Source organism: Acinonyx jubatus, chromosome A1 (assembly GCF_027475565.1).
Source record: "Acinonyx jubatus isolate Ajub_Pintada_27869175 chromosome A1, VMU_Ajub_asm_v1.0, whole genome shotgun sequence".
In the NCBI taxonomy this organism is placed as follows: Eukaryota; Metazoa; Chordata; class Mammalia; order Carnivora; family Felidae; genus Acinonyx; species Acinonyx jubatus.
This window is the reverse complement of record NC_069380.1, coordinates 184,730,944-184,750,621: the sequence shown is the minus strand read 5'-3', so window position 1 is coordinate 184,750,621 and position 19,678 is coordinate 184,730,944. Positions and strand designations below refer to the sequence as shown.

Genomic DNA, 19,678 nt, shown 5'->3' with positions numbered 1-19,678 from the left:
GCTCTCTTTCTCTCAAAAATGTACCTTCTCATCGGTAATATAGCTTATTCATAGGCTGCTAACTACCTGCAAGGCCCTCTGCATTGGTGGCAGCAGCTGATGGTCATTAATACCAAAAACAGAAAATGAGACTCTCTTTCTTTCCTCTAACATTAAAGAACATTTAAAAAATGCCATGACACTCTTAAATACATATATATGTATGTGTGTGTGTGTATATATATATATGTGTGTGTGTATATATATATATGTGTGTGTGTGTGTGTATATATACACACACACACACACACACATTCTTCCCCTACAGGAAAAAAAAATGCCATTACAGTTAACATTTTCTGATATGGTTCCAGTTACAGTAATAATAATTGTTAAGGGCCTTCTATACATGTCATTGTATGTACCAGGTGATTACACAGAAACACCTCCTTTTTCAGTGTTAGGATGTGGAAATTTAACTTGTCTGAGATCAATTACTAAGAAGTAGATCAGAGATTCAATTTCAAGTTCAATTCCAATGCCTATTTCTTTTCTAAGCCACACCACTGCTATTGTTACTACCTAATTATCAATCTCTTCATAGAAGCATATTTTATATGGACCTAAAAGATAAGAAGGAGAAAACACTCCATAAGCTTAAATTTTTCAGAAAGAAATTTTAAAATGATGTCACTAGAACAGGAGAAATCAGTGCTATTTAATCAGCAATGAAGACAGAGCTCAATGGGTTCAAATCAGGATTTAAGAATGTCTGGCTAAATTTTGCATTTAGAAGAATGGGTAAGTGGATAGAATGAATCTCAGAAATCTCAACAGGAAGGAGATTTTTATTCCCTCCTGATATGGCAAGGGCCATTAGGAGAACCAGTGTGGTAGAAGAGAGAACAATGGATTGGGAGCCATGAGCCTTGGATTCTGGTCATTACTTTGTCTCAGTAACTGAGACTTCATTCCTTTCAGGTCGTGGTTTCACCATCTGTATACCAGGCAGCTGGGCTAAGCTCCCTTCCTGGCTGGCTCTGTCTTTGAGAATGGCAGATTCCTTCAACTGTATTTATTAGCACCATATGACTCAAAATGATAATGCCCATCTTTCAATATAAGGAGACTATGGTTTGACTGCAAACTCAGCATGTGGTTTTCAACCTTCAGTCTCTCAAGAGCCTATTTATCTACCCATATGTGAGATTATCCTGCTATATTATTTTTTAATGTTTGGGAGGGAGGGCAAGAGGGAGGGAGGGAGAGAGAGAGGGGGACAGAGGATCCAAAGTGGGTTCTATACCGATGACAGAGAGCCCAATGCAGGGCTTAAACTCATGAACCCTGAAATCATGACCCAAGTCAAAGTCAGGTGCTTCACTGACTGAGCTACCCAGGAGCCCCCCTGATATATTCTTTGGGAAATACGTGGTGACAATTGGAGGAGAGATATTGAACTCTTCATTGTAGAAATACAACTGAAATCCATATAAATAGAATTTAAGAAATGAACTATCAGATCAAATTTTAAAAAGTCATCAATGGCAATGAAATGACAAATTCAGTAAGTGTTATTAGGCATAATTATAGTAACATCTAGAAAGAAAACAACATCTGTGATTTGCTTGATTAATGGCTTAACAGAATAGTGCATCTGTTAATGGAATAAACTCCTAGCACTGTTGACTATATGTTTGCAAGATCTGGAAGCAGAGAAAGGATTATGGGAGATGAGCAGAACAGAGTGCAGATTGGCTATTGGAGGTCCAGTTCTTCCCCAGAATTTCAATTCCCCTTTAGCTATCTTGACCAGAGTTGTGTAGCAATTTAAGAAGACAAATGAATTCCACCAGGCATATGAACTTCTGCAGGCTAACCAACTAGCTGCTCAGAGTGATTAAAAATTATTTACTTTTCATCTGTGGTGGGAGATGTTTTACACCATGCCACAGTAGGATTATACTGAAGGTGCTCATCACAGACTGCATGCATGGGGTTTTTCTGGCTTGAGTAGTTAATACTCAGGGAGTGAAAATATTTTTCCTTAAGCATGAGTTTTCTCCTTTGATCTCAAAGTAGAACCAAAATTCCAACCCACTGAAATGAGCCAGCTTTGGAGTTTATCAAAATGAAATTAGAAAGGCATGTAATAATCTCATACTCTTCTTCAAAGCTGTAGTTTCTTTCTGCTTTGAGAACACAACACTAACTCTGCTTCCTCAAGGCTGCACGGGATGAATGCAAAATATATTATGTATCATAAAATGTATGCAGGTACATTCAGGCAGCAACCTCTTGCATAAGGAAGAAGCATTTGCCATCAGCTTATCCTAATGAAATCAATGAAAGAAAAACGCAACATTCTGTGTCAAAAGGAATGTGGATCTTGTACCCAGTAAGCCAAATGACATTTTAAATGCAGCATGAAGAAAAGTAGGTATTTCCTGGGCCTGATTCAAAATTTAGGATTAGTGATTATAGGAGGCAATCATTTCCCCATAATAAGGGAAGGGCCAGGTGGCTTGTACTTACCCCGGCAAAGCTGGCTTCCCTCTTGAGCAGGCTCCATTAGAAGCTATGGAAAACAGAACTTGAAAGTGGCACTATTTCTCTTGTACGGCTTGGCTAAAATATCATTTATCTTTCCTGTGGCATCTTTCATTTCTCTGATTTTATCAGATGGCATCAAGACAAGGTTTTAAGCTAACACTCTCTTGGTGTTAAACTCCAAGAAGATGGCCTGGCAAGAAACAACTGTGGCCCGTAAAGGAAGTGGGAAAAATAAGCCACCTCACAAGGGCCACGAGGGAGAGAGAATAGCAGGACTGTGAGTGTGGGCCCTAGTCCCAGAACAGTGAAGGCAGTGTTCTTGGCTCGCCTGCGCATTTACACAGCACCATCACTGTTAGACATGGGTCTTGCATAAATTTCTACTTTCTGCGAATCAATGAGCCAGCAATATAAAAATTCATAAGCGATCTTATTCTCTATACCTGTTACAAGAATGACTTTGTCCATTTACCTTTTGCAATGCATGTAATTAAGTGTGAGACAATTATAACCTTGTAGTTCTCCTTGGGGGCCTGGAAACATAATTCAGTTGCTGGGTTTCAAGGGCACTTAAACAAAAGACTCTCTGCATTGACTTTTATATGCATGCTGGTGATGAATTCACCCTCAAAGCCTCAGAAGTCTCGTTTCGCAGTGGTCTAGTTCTTATTGATTACTATTTGATTATACAAAATAAGGAAAATGGGACCAATATATTATACTTATAGATTATGTGAATGCTTCAGATATTCAGAAAATCAGACTTATTTATGGGCTTATGAGAGTGCCAATTCATACCCTAAAGGAAATTTTCATGTATAATCTTTTTTACTGAGTTGCCTATAATTCTACTAATTGGGGTAAATGTCACAAACCAGTTGCTATATTTATGGATAGTTATGGGTGAGTCCATAAACAAAAAAGAAACTAGAGCAAGCAACAAGCCTATTCTGAAGGTAGCAAAAGGGGAATATTACCAAGCTTGGGAATTAGACGAGGTGAGAAAAGGTGAAGATAATGTCTAACTTCATGAATATCTTTCCATAGGATCTTGTTTGGTTGCTAGGGTAATTGTGAACTTATGTGTACTGTTGGATTCTATCAGACTACTAAGAAGAAACGTGGACGTAAAAACATTTAAGAAGGAATCAAACACCCACACATCTAAAATCGGAATAGCTGCAACTGTAAGATACAAGTTGGGAATTTTTAAGAACATGAAATTTGCCTAACACTTTAGATAGTCTAGAACTTTTTAAAAGACACTTGGCATTCCACAGTTTTCCATCTGCTGAAGGAAAAGAATGCTTTGCAAGCCCTCTTTCTTTCCTCTTAGAGTCTCATGGTTTCTCGTCACAAGTGTGACCTAGAATCACAGATTTGGTTAATCACAAAGTGTTAGCATCAGAAGGTAATTAGAAGTCGTTTAGTGCTGCTTCCTCGTGCTGTGGGTAAGGACACTGAAGTTTAGAGAAGTTAAATGTGCCTAAGGCCACACAGGAAATTAGTGGCAGAGACGGAACTAAAAACCATATCTCCTTACTTCTACAACCAGTGCTCTTTCTTCTCAGAGAGAGAGAGAGAGGTGGGGGTGGGGGACAAAAGGGGGAGAGAGACATACCATTTTGAGATGAGAGAGTCATGCTAGTAAATACACAGTGCTCAAAGCATAGGCTTACTTTCTAAGCTGCTTAGAAATTTAAATACTAACAGGCATGTGGCAAGTTATTTATATCATGAAGTTGGAATTAAATGCCACTTTCTGGCTAATTAGAACCCTAATAACAAATAATAGATAAAAGATGCTATGTTCTGTTTTGGTTAGGCCATGTTTCTTTTGCCTGGCTGCTAGAATTCTCTAATAAATCACGTTAAAGGATGACACATCACAGACCTTTATATAATTCCCCTTTCCAGCAATCAGCTTCTCTACACTTAAGCAAATTCAGCATTTTATATATATTTGCATTTCTCATTGATTGTATCATGCTTTTCATTTATGATTTTTAGACAGTTTGTCATGTTTAGCCTGTTGTTGCCCAAACTTGCCAATTAAAGAAGTAACTGTTGACAGAGGGTGTTTTTTTTGTCCCATCTCACATCGCCAGTACCATATGACTAGAATGAATTTTATAAACTCAAGACCAGTTATTTACTACAAGCTGTGAAAATTTTACTAGTAGTAATTGTTATAACTGTTATTGACCAATTTATGCTGAACACTCTATTAAGCACTCTACATAATAACTCATTTAAATTCCTCAGCAACCTTAGTAAATTGATATAACTATTTTAATAATAATAAAAAAAAACAAGACTACTGGGGTACCTGGGTGGCTCAGTTGGTTAAGCCAACTGTTGATTTCAGCTCAGGTCATGATCTCATAGTCGTGAGATCAAGCCCCACATTGAGGGCTTTTCCATGACTTTCTCAGGCTGGGCATGGAGCTTAAGATTCTCCCCCCTCTCCCTCTGCCCTGCGCTCTTTCAAAACCAACCGAACCCAACCCAACCCAGGGTTATCAAATTCTTCAAACCAAATGAAATAGAAAAAGTCATAAGGAAAAATCTTATGGTTACTTTGATAAATTAAGACATTAGATAAGCATTGACTTTAGTCATAAGAAAGGCAAGAGTCTAGACTAAATGAATAAGCAAAATAACATTTTAAGCATTTGGAACATAAAGTAGCTTAAAACATTTTAAGTGGCTAACCACCTGTAAACATTGCTATGAGATTAATAAACAAGAGTTGGAAGAAGTTTTAAGCAAGTAAAAACATGAGGAGGAATTGGTAACATGAGACATTAGCCATAAAACTAGTTCCTTCAGGACTGAAGCAAAGGGATGGACAGCAGCACAGTTGTCCAGGGCATCAAACATGTCTGCAAATGTAACATGATCAAACATTTCATTAACCAGAACTCAGAGTACAGGGAAAGCAGGCTGAGAAAAGATGAGAGATCCCCAAGGGGCATGCATGAATACTTCTAGACCAGTGGTCCTCAACAAGGGCTGCTGGTGTTTCTTGGAGGCATTTGGCAATATCTGGAAACATTTTTGCCAAATTGCTTGGGGGCACTGCTGGCCTCTGGTAGATAGAGCCCAGGGATGCCACTAAACATTCTACATTGCACAGGATAGCCTCCTACAACAAAGAATTATTTGTCCCAAAATGTCAGTTTTGCTGAGGTTAAGAAATCTTGTCTTAGACGTTTTCTGAATTCTCAAGGCAATGCATTAAGATAATGGCAGGACTGATTTATTGAGTGAACAAATTGAGTTTGGGGAGTCTTGTCTACCTCTTCCCCCACCTGAGCTTGGTTCTTTTTCCAGATGTTAAACAATCTTTTAAAGATGAGCGATTTGAAGGAGTGTGAAGTCTCAGTCTGGGCCTCTACCAATTAATTTTATTTCTGAAGTAATTTTAGAAAACAAAGACAAAATAATGATGAGAAGTCTTTATATTAAGTAATGTTAAGGGGGTAGGGACAGGCTCGGGTGGAAAAAAAGACTACCTTAGGGAAGGGTATATTCTTGGTCCTCTACACCAAGTAATTCATGTCATATCTGGTGTTCCTAAACCAGATGTTACAGAATGGTAACCATCTACAGAAGTATTTTGTTTGGCCTACGCAGACCTAAATTTTATATTAGCTGGCAGCATTTGAACATTGGACATTTCTCATAATAATGTAGATTCTTTTTTTGTGGAAGAAGCTAAAGAACTGACAATGCTGGATACACATTCCCACTGGTCAAGAGTTGGCCATTGCTGAATAATGGCCAGCCATTTTGGACAGGACACGAATATCCCCATTCCTCATATGAACAGCTTCAGTAGGTTATGTTACCTGCTGTGTTCTGGCAGCAATCTTAGTTTGCAACTTCTGTCTTAAAAGATTATATTTATACTCCTTTTACTTCACTCTTCAGGGTAACATTATATAACAAACTGTTTGGAATGTGTTATGCAGCTCTTCCTGGATAAATTTTCATCCAATGAATCCTGCACCATCTTTTGGCCATTTTTTTCCCCAAAAAACACAATTTTGGCTTTTCCAGGACTTTCTCTCCTCCAATTTTTTTTTGGGGGGGCGGGGCTAATCAAAAGGTGACTAAATGGTGGAGAATAACTTGATATTTACCCACTGGAATAGAAATTCACCACAAGTCCCAAGGCTACACACATTGCTAGCTTAATAATTTTTACTCTATAAAACACAAATAAAAAAAAACCCAGAATAAATATTTTGACCATGGCGTGTAGGGAAATGGCAAGGATAACTTACTGGGATATACAGAAACTAAGTTTTAGAATAAAGTATTGAATATTGATGTTGAAAGTGTTTATAGCCAAAATTCATACAGGTATTTTATAGCATTAGATTAAGTCAGTAGGAGGTCACAAAGGATGTTGTGATTCTTTGAATAACAATTTGTTTGAATCAATGCATTAGGAGGAATAGATTAGTTTTTACATTCATAAAGTAAGGCCAAGTTTTTACACTATTTCATGATGTGCAAGAGAAGATATTTACAATGATTTATTATAAATATAAGGATAAATACTGAGGTGTTTGTTTTATTGATAAGAGTAAGGTTATATAATAATTCCATTTGTTTAGAATTATGGTTCTCAAACCCTTTAGAATTAGGGTTCCTTGACACTCTTAAAAATTATTTAGAATCCAATGAGTTTTTGCTTATGTGTGTTGAACTAATCTATATTTATTGTATTAGAAACTTAAATCAGAAATTAAAAAGTTATACATTTCTTTAAAAATAATATATTCATTACATGTTAACATACATTTTTCCAAAAAATAACTATTCTCTAAAACAAAAAAATTAGTGAGAAAAAATTTTAAATCTGTTTAATATATGAATAGAAGACAATTAAATTCTCATACCTGCTTATGCATTTGATCTGTCTTGCTATGAAGAATAATCCAGCCTCCTACCTAGTTGGAAAAGGAAGACTAGTTGGAATTTGGGGGACTGTGATGTTAGTTTTATGTGTCTATATGCAAGACTACAATCCCTAGTTAGTCAATCAAACACTAGTCTAGGCATTGCTAAGAGATTTTGTAGACATAATTAAAGTCCATAATCAGTTGATTTTAAATAGAAGAGCCTATCCTAGATAACCTGGGTGGGTCTCATTTGATCAGTTGAAAGTCCTTAAAAAAATGTTGTCTCTACTCTGAAGAAGAAATTCCATCTACATATAGCAGCTTCAGCCTATGCTTGAGAATTCCAGCTGGCCTGACTGATGGTCTGTCCTATGAATGTCACGCTTGCCTACCCAGCCCAACAATCATGGAAGCCAACCCTCTGGAGTAAATCTCTTAATATGTATCTCCTATTGGTGTAGTTTCTCCAATTGAACTCTAATACACAGAGACTTTGAGATCAGTGGTATAGGATATACTTTACAAAGACTTCCATGTCACTAATTAGCTTAACATAATAATTCTATGGAGTTAGTAAGGCAAAAACCATCACTTCTATCCTCAGAGAGGATATTTATCAGATGGCATAGATCTTTCAAGTGGCTTTTAGTCTTGATCCTTAAATTCCTGGTTTCTATGCCAGTGCACTTTACCTTTCAGCACAATAACCTTCTATATATTTGGAAATATACTTGCAGATATAGACATTCATATTATTTAATACACACGTCACAAAGAAAATCCTTACAAACGGGGCAGGACACAAAACCTGTATCTAGGTATGAGTGGAAGTGATGCAAATGAAACACAGGGTTTTATTTTATGCTTAAGGAACTTATAATTTACCTGGGAAAAATAAGATTCTTTATCCCTGAAGATATGAGATGGGGTTTAATAAAGTGATTAGGACTCTGATTCTTTATTAATACTTTTTTGAGTACTAGGCAATGCGATAGAGTCATTTTCATCCTTTTCAGCTGCTTCTGGTGCAATTGATGTACCCTCCATATCTGATGACCCCTCTAGTGTGTGAGTTTATGGGAGACAGTGATAATGACCAATCAGCGGGTACATAATACTAACAACCTGTTCACTGAATGACTAAGGAAGCAGAGAATGGATGCAAAACAAAGGTGAGAAGGAAGAGCCAAAGTGGAAAAATTGGGAGAAATGGAAAACCAAAGAACTGGAAGATAGAATATGACTTTAAGATAATGAAATGAAAACTGGGCTGAAGAAGGTGTGTGTTAAAAAGTAATAAGAGGTTTAGCAGAACAAATGAAGGGTTCCCATTTTATGAAAGAGACTGGCCAAGAAGAGTGTTTTATTAGTATGAGGAAGCAGAATAGGATCATGGCTCAGTGTATGAACTTTAGTCAGAGAGATCTGAGTTTGGGTACTAGTTCCATCATGTACTAGCTATGTCATCTTGGATAAATAACCTGACCTCTTTGGACCTCAGTTTCCACAAATGTGAACTTTCAGAGTTATTATGAAAATTAAATGAGAAAATTTATATAAAGTACATCAAATAATGCCTAGCATAGAGTAAATCCATTAAGTATTGACTCTCATAATTATTGTTATTACTATTATTATTAATTCTAGAAGCAACAAGGAGCAATAGGAGATGTTTAATTGGGATGGTGATATGGGGACACTTGTTAGCTTGGAAAATATGTCTGATTTTAGTTAGAATAAATCATCAAGGTAAAATACTGGAGCCAGAGCAATCAGGAAGTTACCTCAATAGTCCAAGCACAAAAAAGTGATATGCAAGGTACAACCTAGCCCAAGACTCCTCCCACTGGATCATCACATACACTATAGATTTGACATTGTTGGTTTATTTTAAATAGGAGCATATACTATTTATGTATAATTGGTAAATGGGAAACACTACAAATTTTTGTAAACATTTAATTTAAGCACATCATTTATCAGATTTAGGGGAGAATTTTAGAAGTTGAAAATTGCAACTTTTATTTCATTTTTATTTTTTTAAAGTTTTATTTATTACTTATTTTGAGAGAGTGAGAGCAAATGGGGAAGGGGCAGAGAGAGAATCCCAAGCAGCCTCTGCACAGTCAGCACAAAGCCCGATGTGAGGCTCTGAAAATTGCAACTTTAGAGAATATCAAATGCCCTGACATAGCAATTGGGCTTCCTAATTCTCTCTGCTTATATAGAAAATTAACTAGAGGTTCCTAGAAAATTAATCACTAAGGAGGCGCCAGTCCAGGATTAAAAACAAACAAACAAAAAACCTGTATAAAGCACATAAATATCTATGTATGTCTAGGATTATATAAGAGTTATATGTGGTTGCCTCAGTCGGTTAAGCGTCCGACTTCAGCTCAGGTCATGATCTCGTGGTATGTGAGTTTGAGTCCCACCTGGGGCTCTGTGCTGACAGCTCAGAGCCTGGAGCCTGCCTCAGATTCTGTGTCTCCCCCTCTGCCCCTCCCATGCTCATGCTCTCTCAATAATAAAAAAAAATGTTAAAAAATTAAAAAAAAAAGAGTTGTATGTAGTTGCATGTGAGAATATCTACAGAACTTACAAATGGTGGTTCTTCATATGCAGTGAAACCCATTTGTTAATATCTGGGGATGCTGGAAATAAATTTAATTAACAACAGATAGTTGTAACAGGATCCAACTAGGAAAACTCACCTGCCTATCTATGACACTGGTCTCGTTTATGTCTATATCCATAAAGTGACAACGATATCTTTTTTTTTAACGTTTATTTATTTTTGAGATAGAGACAGAGCATGAACCGGGGAGGGTCAGAGAGAGGGAGACACAGAATCTGAAACAGGCTCCAGGCTCTGAGCTGTTAGCACAGAGCCCGACGCAGGGCTCGAACTCACGGACCGCAAGATCATGACCTGAGCCTAAGTCCGCCGCTTAACTGACTGAGCCACCCAGGTGCCCCAACATCTTTTAAATTTCAAGTAAGCTCTTGGCCTTATTGTGAGGCTTAATCTTCATTTTAGAACACAGACGGAACTGGCACTTCCTGAACAGCTTGCCATACGGCAGAATGTCATAGGATAGACGCAAGTTTTTAAAAATTGTACGATTTTAATAATCTGTGCAGATTAAAATCCAAAAGATATGATGATATCCATATATGATACTTTTCACTTAGTTTAGGAGGTAAATGACAAATAGTATAGAACTTTCAGCAGAATTAGGATACAGCTGCTAAAGTTGAATTTCTAGTCTCAGAGTTGATTAGCATATCCATGTTTGTGTTTGAATGTAATAGATGTGAATCTCCTTTCCAAAAGAATTAGAAGTTTTCACTGTGCATTTGTGTGGAAATCATTGGTTGGAATAAATGTTTAAGAACATAAAGGAAAAAATAAAGACATGAAGTAAGAGACATAGCACAGTGGCCTTTGGATATGATTTTCTATCCATTGAGTACAAGTATTTAAGATGATTTTCCAGGTGGAAAGGATAGATTTTCTCAGAGCCAAGCATGAACTGTTGTATCAGCCCTGTGACTGTCTAACATCACACATTTGCAAGGTAGCTTCTTGGGCTAGAGGTGGAATGAGGCCTGGGAACAGAGAGATGTGATCTTCATCTAAAAATACAAGCCTTGCATTAATTAGATGTGCTAATAAGCAGTGTGTATCACTCACCATTCCCTATGACTTCTAGGTGAGATAACTATGAATTAATAAAGTTAAAACAATGGAATTTGGAATAAAAACAGAAGATGACATAGGGTCTCAGATTTTATGTGATCCAGTATCAGTATATCCACTGATAAAGGAGACAGACTCGTGAAGACAAAGTAGCTTGCTTGAGGTCACAAGTCAATGTCACTGCTAAGTCTATCTTATAATTTCTCACTTATTCTGCAGCTACTCATTGTCTCCATGAGGTTACCATAATCACTGTATTTAGACAGTACTGTTTTCTACCTAGCTCAAGCTAATTAAGCAAGAAGAGGAATCTATTGGCCCACATAACTGGAGTGTCATAAGCTCTCTCCTTGCAGGTTTTAGGCTGACTTTCTCCATGTGGTAGGCCAGGTGCCCTTTTGGAACTCCAGACACACATAGTGACTCAGCCTCATTAGAAAGCTTTTCCTAAAACATTTTATTTTGCCCAAGTCCCAGGAAAGCCTCTGATTAGTTCATTTTGCATTGGGGCTCATTCCTGGACCAATTACTGTTGCCACAGGGATGAATACTCTGATTCACCAACTCATGTACACATTGCTGTACAAAGCCATCTCTTTTAACCACATGAAACACATTATTCACCAGAAAAGGGGTTGTCAGAAGGATTTCAGGGATTCTTTTTCTTTTAAAAAAATTTTTTTAAACATGTTTATTTATTTTTGAGAGAGAGAGAGAGAGAGTGCGAGAGAGCGCACCAGCAGGGGAGAGGCAGAGGGAGAGGGAGACACAATGTGAAGCAGGCTCCAGGCTCCAAGCTGTCAACACAGAGCCTGAGGTGGGGCTTGAACCCATGAATCATGAGATCATGACCTGAGCCGAAGTCAGCTGCTTAACTGACTGAGCCACCCAGGTGCCCCAGGAGGTCAGGGATTCTTAACAGGCACAAACAACAAATATATTATATCATATTCTAAAATGCAACTTCATAGGAAGAATACATAAGAACTAAAACTTACCAGACATAGGAATAACAACTATGGAAATGGTGTTGCTTTTCTTCTTCTAAATAACTTGTGTCAATATCTGTAATGACAAAGATACAGAAAAATCTCGTTTCTTAAGATGGAATAAAAGATTGATTCACTAGGGTTTACAACAGGATAATTGATTTCATACATATTAACATACACAGTATTTAGTGTTCTTAGAACACTGTCTGGCATTGAATGAATGCTTATCCTCTTCCTTTGCATATATAAATAGTTTATATATAATTGGTCACTTGTGTGGTTCCAAGGCCACATCACCACTTTTCATCACCAGACTGTCAGTGTAATTTACGTCATGAAGCCTTTAAAGACAAAATACTATAAACTGTTTCATATTTTTGGTTTTTAATATTTGAGTTTTTGAATGCCACCGTTGCCAAAATGACCTACCATTGTTCTTTGTGATTGCATAGCATATGTTCCCAACTCTCCTAATGCTGTGATGGAGTTTGCATTATTTTGATTTTGTTTTTAACTGAGGTATAGCTGACATATAACATTGTATTAGTTTCAGATTACAACATAATGAATTAATATTTGTACACACTGTGAAATGATCACAATACATCTAATTAACATTCACCACCATGCAGCTTCATTTTTTTTCTTCTTGTGTTGAGGAGTTTTAATATCTATTCTTTTAGCAACTTTCAACTATGCAGCAACACAGTGTTACTAACTATAGTCACCATGCTGTACATTATATTTCCATGACTTATTGTATAACTGGAAGTTTGTACCTTTGGCCCTCTTCAGCCATCTTACCCATCCCAAACTTCCACCTATGGCAACCACTAACCTGTTCTCTGCATCTATGAGCTTGGTTTTTATTTGATCGTCCTTTTTCTTCCTCCTAGATTCCACATAGAAGTGAGATCATACCGTATTTATCCTGCTTTATCAAAGTTATTTCACTTAACAGAATGCCCCCAAGTTCTATCCATGTTATTCTGATTTTTTTTTGTTTCAACTCATGTGAATTTTGGTTATTATGGCTTTGAGAATCTTATGATATAAAGATATTATGGAAGCTGGCAAAATTAGGTGTTTACAATGTCATTTTTGAGGAAAATTAAAGACTTAAGTGTAGCACAAACGATTAAGAAATTGCCACTTGTTGGGGCGCCTGGGTGGCTAAGTCAGTTGAGAGTTGGACTGTGGTTCAGGTCATGATGTTGTGGTTCATGAGTTCAAGCCCCACATTAGGCTCTGTGCTGACAGCTGGGAGCCTGGAGCCTGCTTTGGATTTGATGTCTCCTTCTCTCTCTTCCCCTCCCCTGCTTGTGTTCTCTCCCTCCCTCCCTCTCTCTCTCTCTAAGAATAAACAAACATTAAAAAATTAAAAAAAAAAGAAATTGCCACTTGTTTAGTTTCAGAAGAGGCTGAAGAGGTGGCATATGGTCGTGGGTAGGAGCTAGGTCTTTTAACTTAAATGGTTCTGGGTTCAAATTCTGGCTTCTTGCTAGTCATGTGAACTTGAGCAAGTTACTGTACCTCTTTAAGCCTTAATAACCTCACCTATAATGTGGGAATACCATCACCACCTAATTCGTAGATAACACAAATATAGTGTGTAGTACTCTTTGAGCTCTAAATAAAGATTAACCATTGTTATGACAGTCACAATAAAGTAATTTATGTGTAGACGATGAAATAAAGAACAAAAATAGCACCTATTACAATTCTTAGCACATAATGGGAAACATACAGTTGTGGAAATACTGATTTTTATGGATGGAGATATCTATTTTTGACATTTTCTCTAAGAATACACCTCAAATTTCTTAGTTCTCAATGACCCATTTCCTTTTGGATTCTTTGTAGTTACAATACAATTTAATCCCCAATTATCAACTACTTACTACATAATCAATTGCATTAGTATTATCTCCAACTGGAATTTTAGTAACTTTTCCTGCAGGAATTATACCTTACTTCTTTGAAAAAAAAATTTTAATGTTTATTTTTGAGAGAGAGACACAGCCTGAAGGGGGGAGGGGCAGAGAGACACAGGGAGACACAGAATCTGAAACAGGCTTCAGGCTCTGAGCTGTCAGCACAGAGTCCAATGTGGGGCTCAAACTCGGGAACAGTGAGATCATGACCTAGGCTGAAGTCAGACACGTAACCAACTGAGCCACCTAGGTGCCCCTATGCCTTACTTTTTGTGTGGTCTCTGTGTCACCATCCTGAGCTTATAGTAAGAAGCCAATACTTGACAATGGATTGATCGGTGAAAGAACTTCTTTCTCTCCTGTAACACTTTTAAATCAAACTGGGCTGTTCTACATAAAGTGGACAGGAGAACCACTTACAGTTACTATGGATATATGGATTGGGATGAGAGCCCTTCTTAAAATGTTCTAAGATTTCTCAAGCTCTTCCTGTGTATGGATGTGTAAGGCCCATAAATCCTAAATTCTTATTCACTTACTCCCTCAACAGCCCAAGTAAGCCTATCCCTTATTATTATTTTTACCTCTTAGTATTCTTCTATTATAAAAGATATAGAAAAAAGGGTAATGGGGCTGCACTTTCTGATAACTTTGGTGCTCTTGGTTAGGTATCATCTTTAACATCTTGGTTTGACCGAAGGCTGGAGCCAAAGCATCATGCAGTCTGTGACAATAAACAATGGTATATAAAGTGTCTGTTGGGACTTTGGTCCAAGAGCAACAGACTCTGGATCCCACAATGTGACATTTTTAGTAGGCTCAAGTATTTGATTCATCCAGTAAGATATTTCCCTAATGCCTTTCCTGCATAGGATAGCGGAGGCAGAGGCATCACACGTTTGCTATGGACACTTTTGCATCCAAATAGTCTGGCAAAGACTTCCAAAGCCTTGTCAAACATCTTCAAAAATTTTCTCCATTCTATCACTCCTTCACTTCATATCTGTATAATATTGATTTAAAAATATCATTTCTGATTTGCAGGGTCTGCCTTGACTTTTGGTGCCCCTGCAGAGTGGAATCCCATCTCCTCAATCAACACACTAACATCATATAAAGGTTCCCCAACTATATGTCCGAAAGTGGACATCCCCACAATTCTACATTGCAACTAACTCTGAATTGGGCCAAAGACTTATAGCATGACAGGTTCATCCTTGATTTTCCATCAACCTCAGCAGTGATTAATATTCCACTATCCTTGGTAACTTTTCTCCTGCTGGTAAATTCTATTGAAAAGATTCATTCAAATTAGTTTCAGATCAAAGGTCATATTACCATATATTCTCACTGTTTTACATACTAATGTTTCTGAAACTGTGGTGCATCTTACATTTGATAAATACCCTTAGTGAGATATTTTAAATCTCCATATGCTATTATTTAATTTATAAATGCAGTGTATAATTGATGAAATCTTAGAACTCAAGGTATTTGGTAATGTTACCCTTCATATTACCGGTTCTCAAGTACATTTTACGGCTCTGGCTTCATTATTTCACTGCATTCATGCCACTTAAAAGAACTAAAGAGTGAGGTCTTTAAGAACTGTGAAAATCAACCAAATCCTGAGCATCACCCCTGAGCTAGAGGGGTATTAAGCCTGGTTTGCACAGACATGCCTGGCCTGCCCTCTGAAGCTCCCATACAAAAACAACAGAACCTTTTCCCCCAAGAGAAGCTGCCAGAATACCATCTCCACATCTGGGGTGGAGTAGTGGCTAATTTTGCACAAAGAGTGAGTGTCTATTTGACTTTTTGCCTGAATTCTCCTGGCTTCTCCATCAACTTCAATACGTTGAGGAGTTGGTTTTCATATCAGGGAAAACCTACAAGTCCATTTGATCCTTTTTATTCCTTTTCTCTCATTTAAATTTATAAGTAATCATTGCAGGGTTTTAAATGAGGCTTTACCCAATTTCCCCACATGCATTCAACATTTCATTTGCTGAAACCATTGGTATGAAGTTTAAGAATTTGGGACAAAAAACGTTTGCATTTTTTTTCCAACAAGAACCTCATTTCTAAGGCATATGAACATGTGATCAGAAACGAGTTCATATCTGATATGAAAACATACTATCTCAAATTATTTTTCTTACAACAAAAGCGTAAGTATATCTCTCTGATCTGGAAGTCAGGTTGAATTATCATAGATTTACAAAGAAAAGACTTCCTTCTCTTGACCAATCAACTACAAACTATTACTCTAACCTTTAGAAAGTTAAGTGACCTTCTATAAGACCTACAAATTTGGCACAAAAACAGACAGATCAATAGAACAGAATAGAGAACCCAGTAATGGACCCACAAACATATGGCCAACTAATCATTGACAAAGCAGGAAATAATATCCAATGGAATAAAGACAGTCTCTTCAGCAAATGGTGCTGGGAAAACTGGAGAGCAACATGCAGAAGAATGAAGCTGGACCACTTTCTTACACCATACACACAAATAAACTCAAAATGGATGAAAGACCTAAGTGTAAGACATGAAGTCATCAAAATCCTCGAGGAGAAAGCAGGCAAAAACCTCTTTGATCTTGGCTGCAGCAACTTCTTACTCAACACGTCTTTGGAGGCAAGGGAAACAAAAGCAAAAATGAAATATTGGAACTTCATCAAAATAAAAAGCTTCTGCACAACAAAGGAAACAATCAGCAAAACTAAAAGGCAACCAACAGGATGGGAGAAGATATTTGCAGATGACACATCAGATAAAGGGTTGGTATCCAAAATCTATAAAGAACTTATCAAACTCAACACCCAAAACACAAATAATCCAGTGAAGAAGTGGGCAAAAGATAGAATAGACACTTCTCCAAAGAAGACAACCCAGATGGCCAACTGACACACGAAAAAATGCTCAACATCATCCATCATCAGGGGAATACAAATCAAAACCACAATGAGCTATCACCTTACACCTGTCAGAATGGCTAACATGAACAACTCAGGCAACAGCAGACGTTGGCAAGGATGCAGAGAAAGAGGATCTCTTTTGTATTGTTGGTGGCAATGCAAGCTGGTCAGCCATTCTGGAAAACAGTCTGGAAGTTCCTCAAAAAATTAAAAATAGAACTACCCTATGACCTAGCAATTGCACTACTAGGCATTTATCCAAGGGATACAGGTGTGCTGTTTCGAAGGGACACATGCACCCCCATGTTTATAGAAGCACTCTCAACAATAGTCAAAGTATGGAAAGAGCCCAAATGTCCATCGATGGATGAATAAAGAAAATGCAGTATACATATACAATGGAGTATTACTCGGCAATCAAAAAGAATGAAATCTTACCATTTGCAACAGCGTGGATGGAACTAGAGGGTATTATGCTAAATGAAATTAGTCAGAGAAAGACAAATATATGATTTCACTCATATGAGAACTTTAAGACACAGAACAGATGAACATAAGGAAAGGGAAGCAAAAATAATATGAAAACAGGGAGGAGAACAAAACACAAGAGACTCTTAAATATGGGAACAGAGGGTTACTGGAGGGGTTGTGGGAGGGGGGATGGGCTAAATGGGTAAGGGGCATTAAGAAATCTACTCCTGAGGGGACCCTGGGTGGCTCAGTTGGTTGGATGCCCGACTTTGGCTCAGGTCATGATCTTGCGGTCCGTGAGTTCAAGCCCCGCATCAGGCTCTGTGCTGACAACTCAGAGCCTGAAGCCTGTTTCGGATTCTGTGTCTCCCTCTCTCTGACCCTCCCCCGTTCATGCTCTGTCTCTCTCTGTCTCAAAAATAAATAAACGTTAAAAAAAATTAAAAAAAAAAGAAAAAGAAATCTACTCCTGAAATCATTGTTACACTATATGCTAACTAATTTGGATGTAAATTTAAAAAATAAAATAAAAGACATATACATTGATAATGACTAGGATTCATTGGGATTATGTATTAGGTATGCTTTTGAATATTAGGAATATTTTGTGAGGAGACTGCTGGAATTTATACCATTATATCTATTTAAATTAAGAGAATCAAAATTTGGAGCCCTCAATAGTTGTTGAAGTATAATGTAGTATGTACCCTATCTATAATTATTCAATTGCATTAAATAGGAAAACCAATTAATTCCTATTATGGGTTTATTATGTATCAACCCCTGGGGAGTAAGTTAGGTTGAATATGCATTAGAATTGATTCACTCAGACCTAGTTAATTTCACCTCTGCCACCTTTTCCTGGCTATTTGAACTTGAAAAGCTACTTGATCTCTCAGTCTTAGTTTCTTATTCTGAAAAATAAGCAAAGTAATATCTGCTTTACATGATTATTATAAGTTTCCTCTCTATATATCTGTATCTCATATGTATGCATGTATATCTGGCCTAATACTTAATGGAAGTTGTTATTACTGTACTCTACCCAACCCAGCCATAAACTCAGGTACCACATCTAACAGCTTTCATTTTGCCCATCAGTATGAGAATTGGACAATGTATTTCATCTCATAGGCTACTATCATTTATCATCTCACTTTCAGTCTCTTTTTGGTTAAGACAAGCTCAGGGAATAGGACTAAAACTTATAAAAATTCCTAATTTCAAGGCCAACGTAACTGTGTGACAGAAATTAGTCCTGTAATTGCCTATTCCTTTCAGCTGGGGAAAGAAAGTCTAGAAAAACTTACAAATCTTTCCCTGTAAAAATCTCCCCTAGCAACTCCTTCATCAAAACCTCCTGTAAATAACTGGCTTGGTATCAAGGAATCTTATTCAAAGATTCACAAAGAAAATTATAAAAGCTGTCAATATTATAGCTAGATACTATGCAGAGAAAAAGAAAATGAAACAGGGAAAGCAAAGTAAAACAACAGTCAACAAAAAAAAATTGCCATGGAGAATATAAAAGTATGACCAAGATTTCATTGTGAACTGGCACAACAAAACTACCTCATGAAGCAATCATTGCTAAAATGCAGAGATCATGTCAGAACTCTAAAGCCTAGAAAAGTGTTTGGTGTAAGGAAAGAAATGGAGGATAAGTGAGAAGCCAACAACAACAAAAAATGAATCTGACCTGAGAAACAACACAAGGAAGAACAAAAGCTGCTATAAATGCAGTAGACTACAGAATATAGGAATAAGAAATGTTAAAAAGGATTCATGAGAGAGAAATTAATGATCTCAAAGGCAGATGGGATTGTCCAGTATGTGTATAATTGGAGCCTTTTATGAGGAAAATGGAAATAGGCAAGTAAAGCAGATATTGAAAATTATTAATTAAACAATTAAAGAAAAAAATTAAACACAGAGAAAGAGTTGGATATATAGTTTGAAAGGGTAGTCTATGTTCTATGAAAGAGGTGACACAGAATAGCCAACATGATGACATACCCTCATGAAGTTACCACATATCAAGGATAAAGAGGGGATCCTTTAGGCAGCCAGAGAGAAACTATTCAGGTCTTGGGTAAGGTGGGAAAATGGCTTCAGCAAATGCTCAAAGAAAGGTAGCATTGCCTTAAAAATCCTCAAGAATAGAAAATATGGTTTAAGAACCTGACCCCTAGCCAAACTATGAACT

General features: G+C 37.2%; 1 protein-coding gene across 2 annotated transcripts in view; it reads right to left on the bottom strand.

Moving 5' to 3' along the window:
* ATP10B (ATPase phospholipid transporting 10B (putative)) overlaps positions 1 to 19,678 on the bottom strand; it is a 330,927-nt gene that overhangs the window by 251,772 nt on the left and 59,477 nt on the right. For both annotated transcript variants that reach the window (XR_008300518.1, XM_053226788.1), the window contains exons 2-3: positions 12,150 to 12,216; positions 7,446 to 7,496 (exon numbers count right to left, since the gene is read on the bottom strand). Coding sequence is in view for 1 of the 2 variants with exons in the window: in XM_053226788.1 (XP_053082763.1) it covers positions 7,446 to 7,457 (12 nt within the window). In the remaining variant the exon portion in view is untranslated. The remainder of the gene's footprint in view (positions 1 to 7,445; positions 7,497 to 12,149; positions 12,217 to 19,678) is intronic.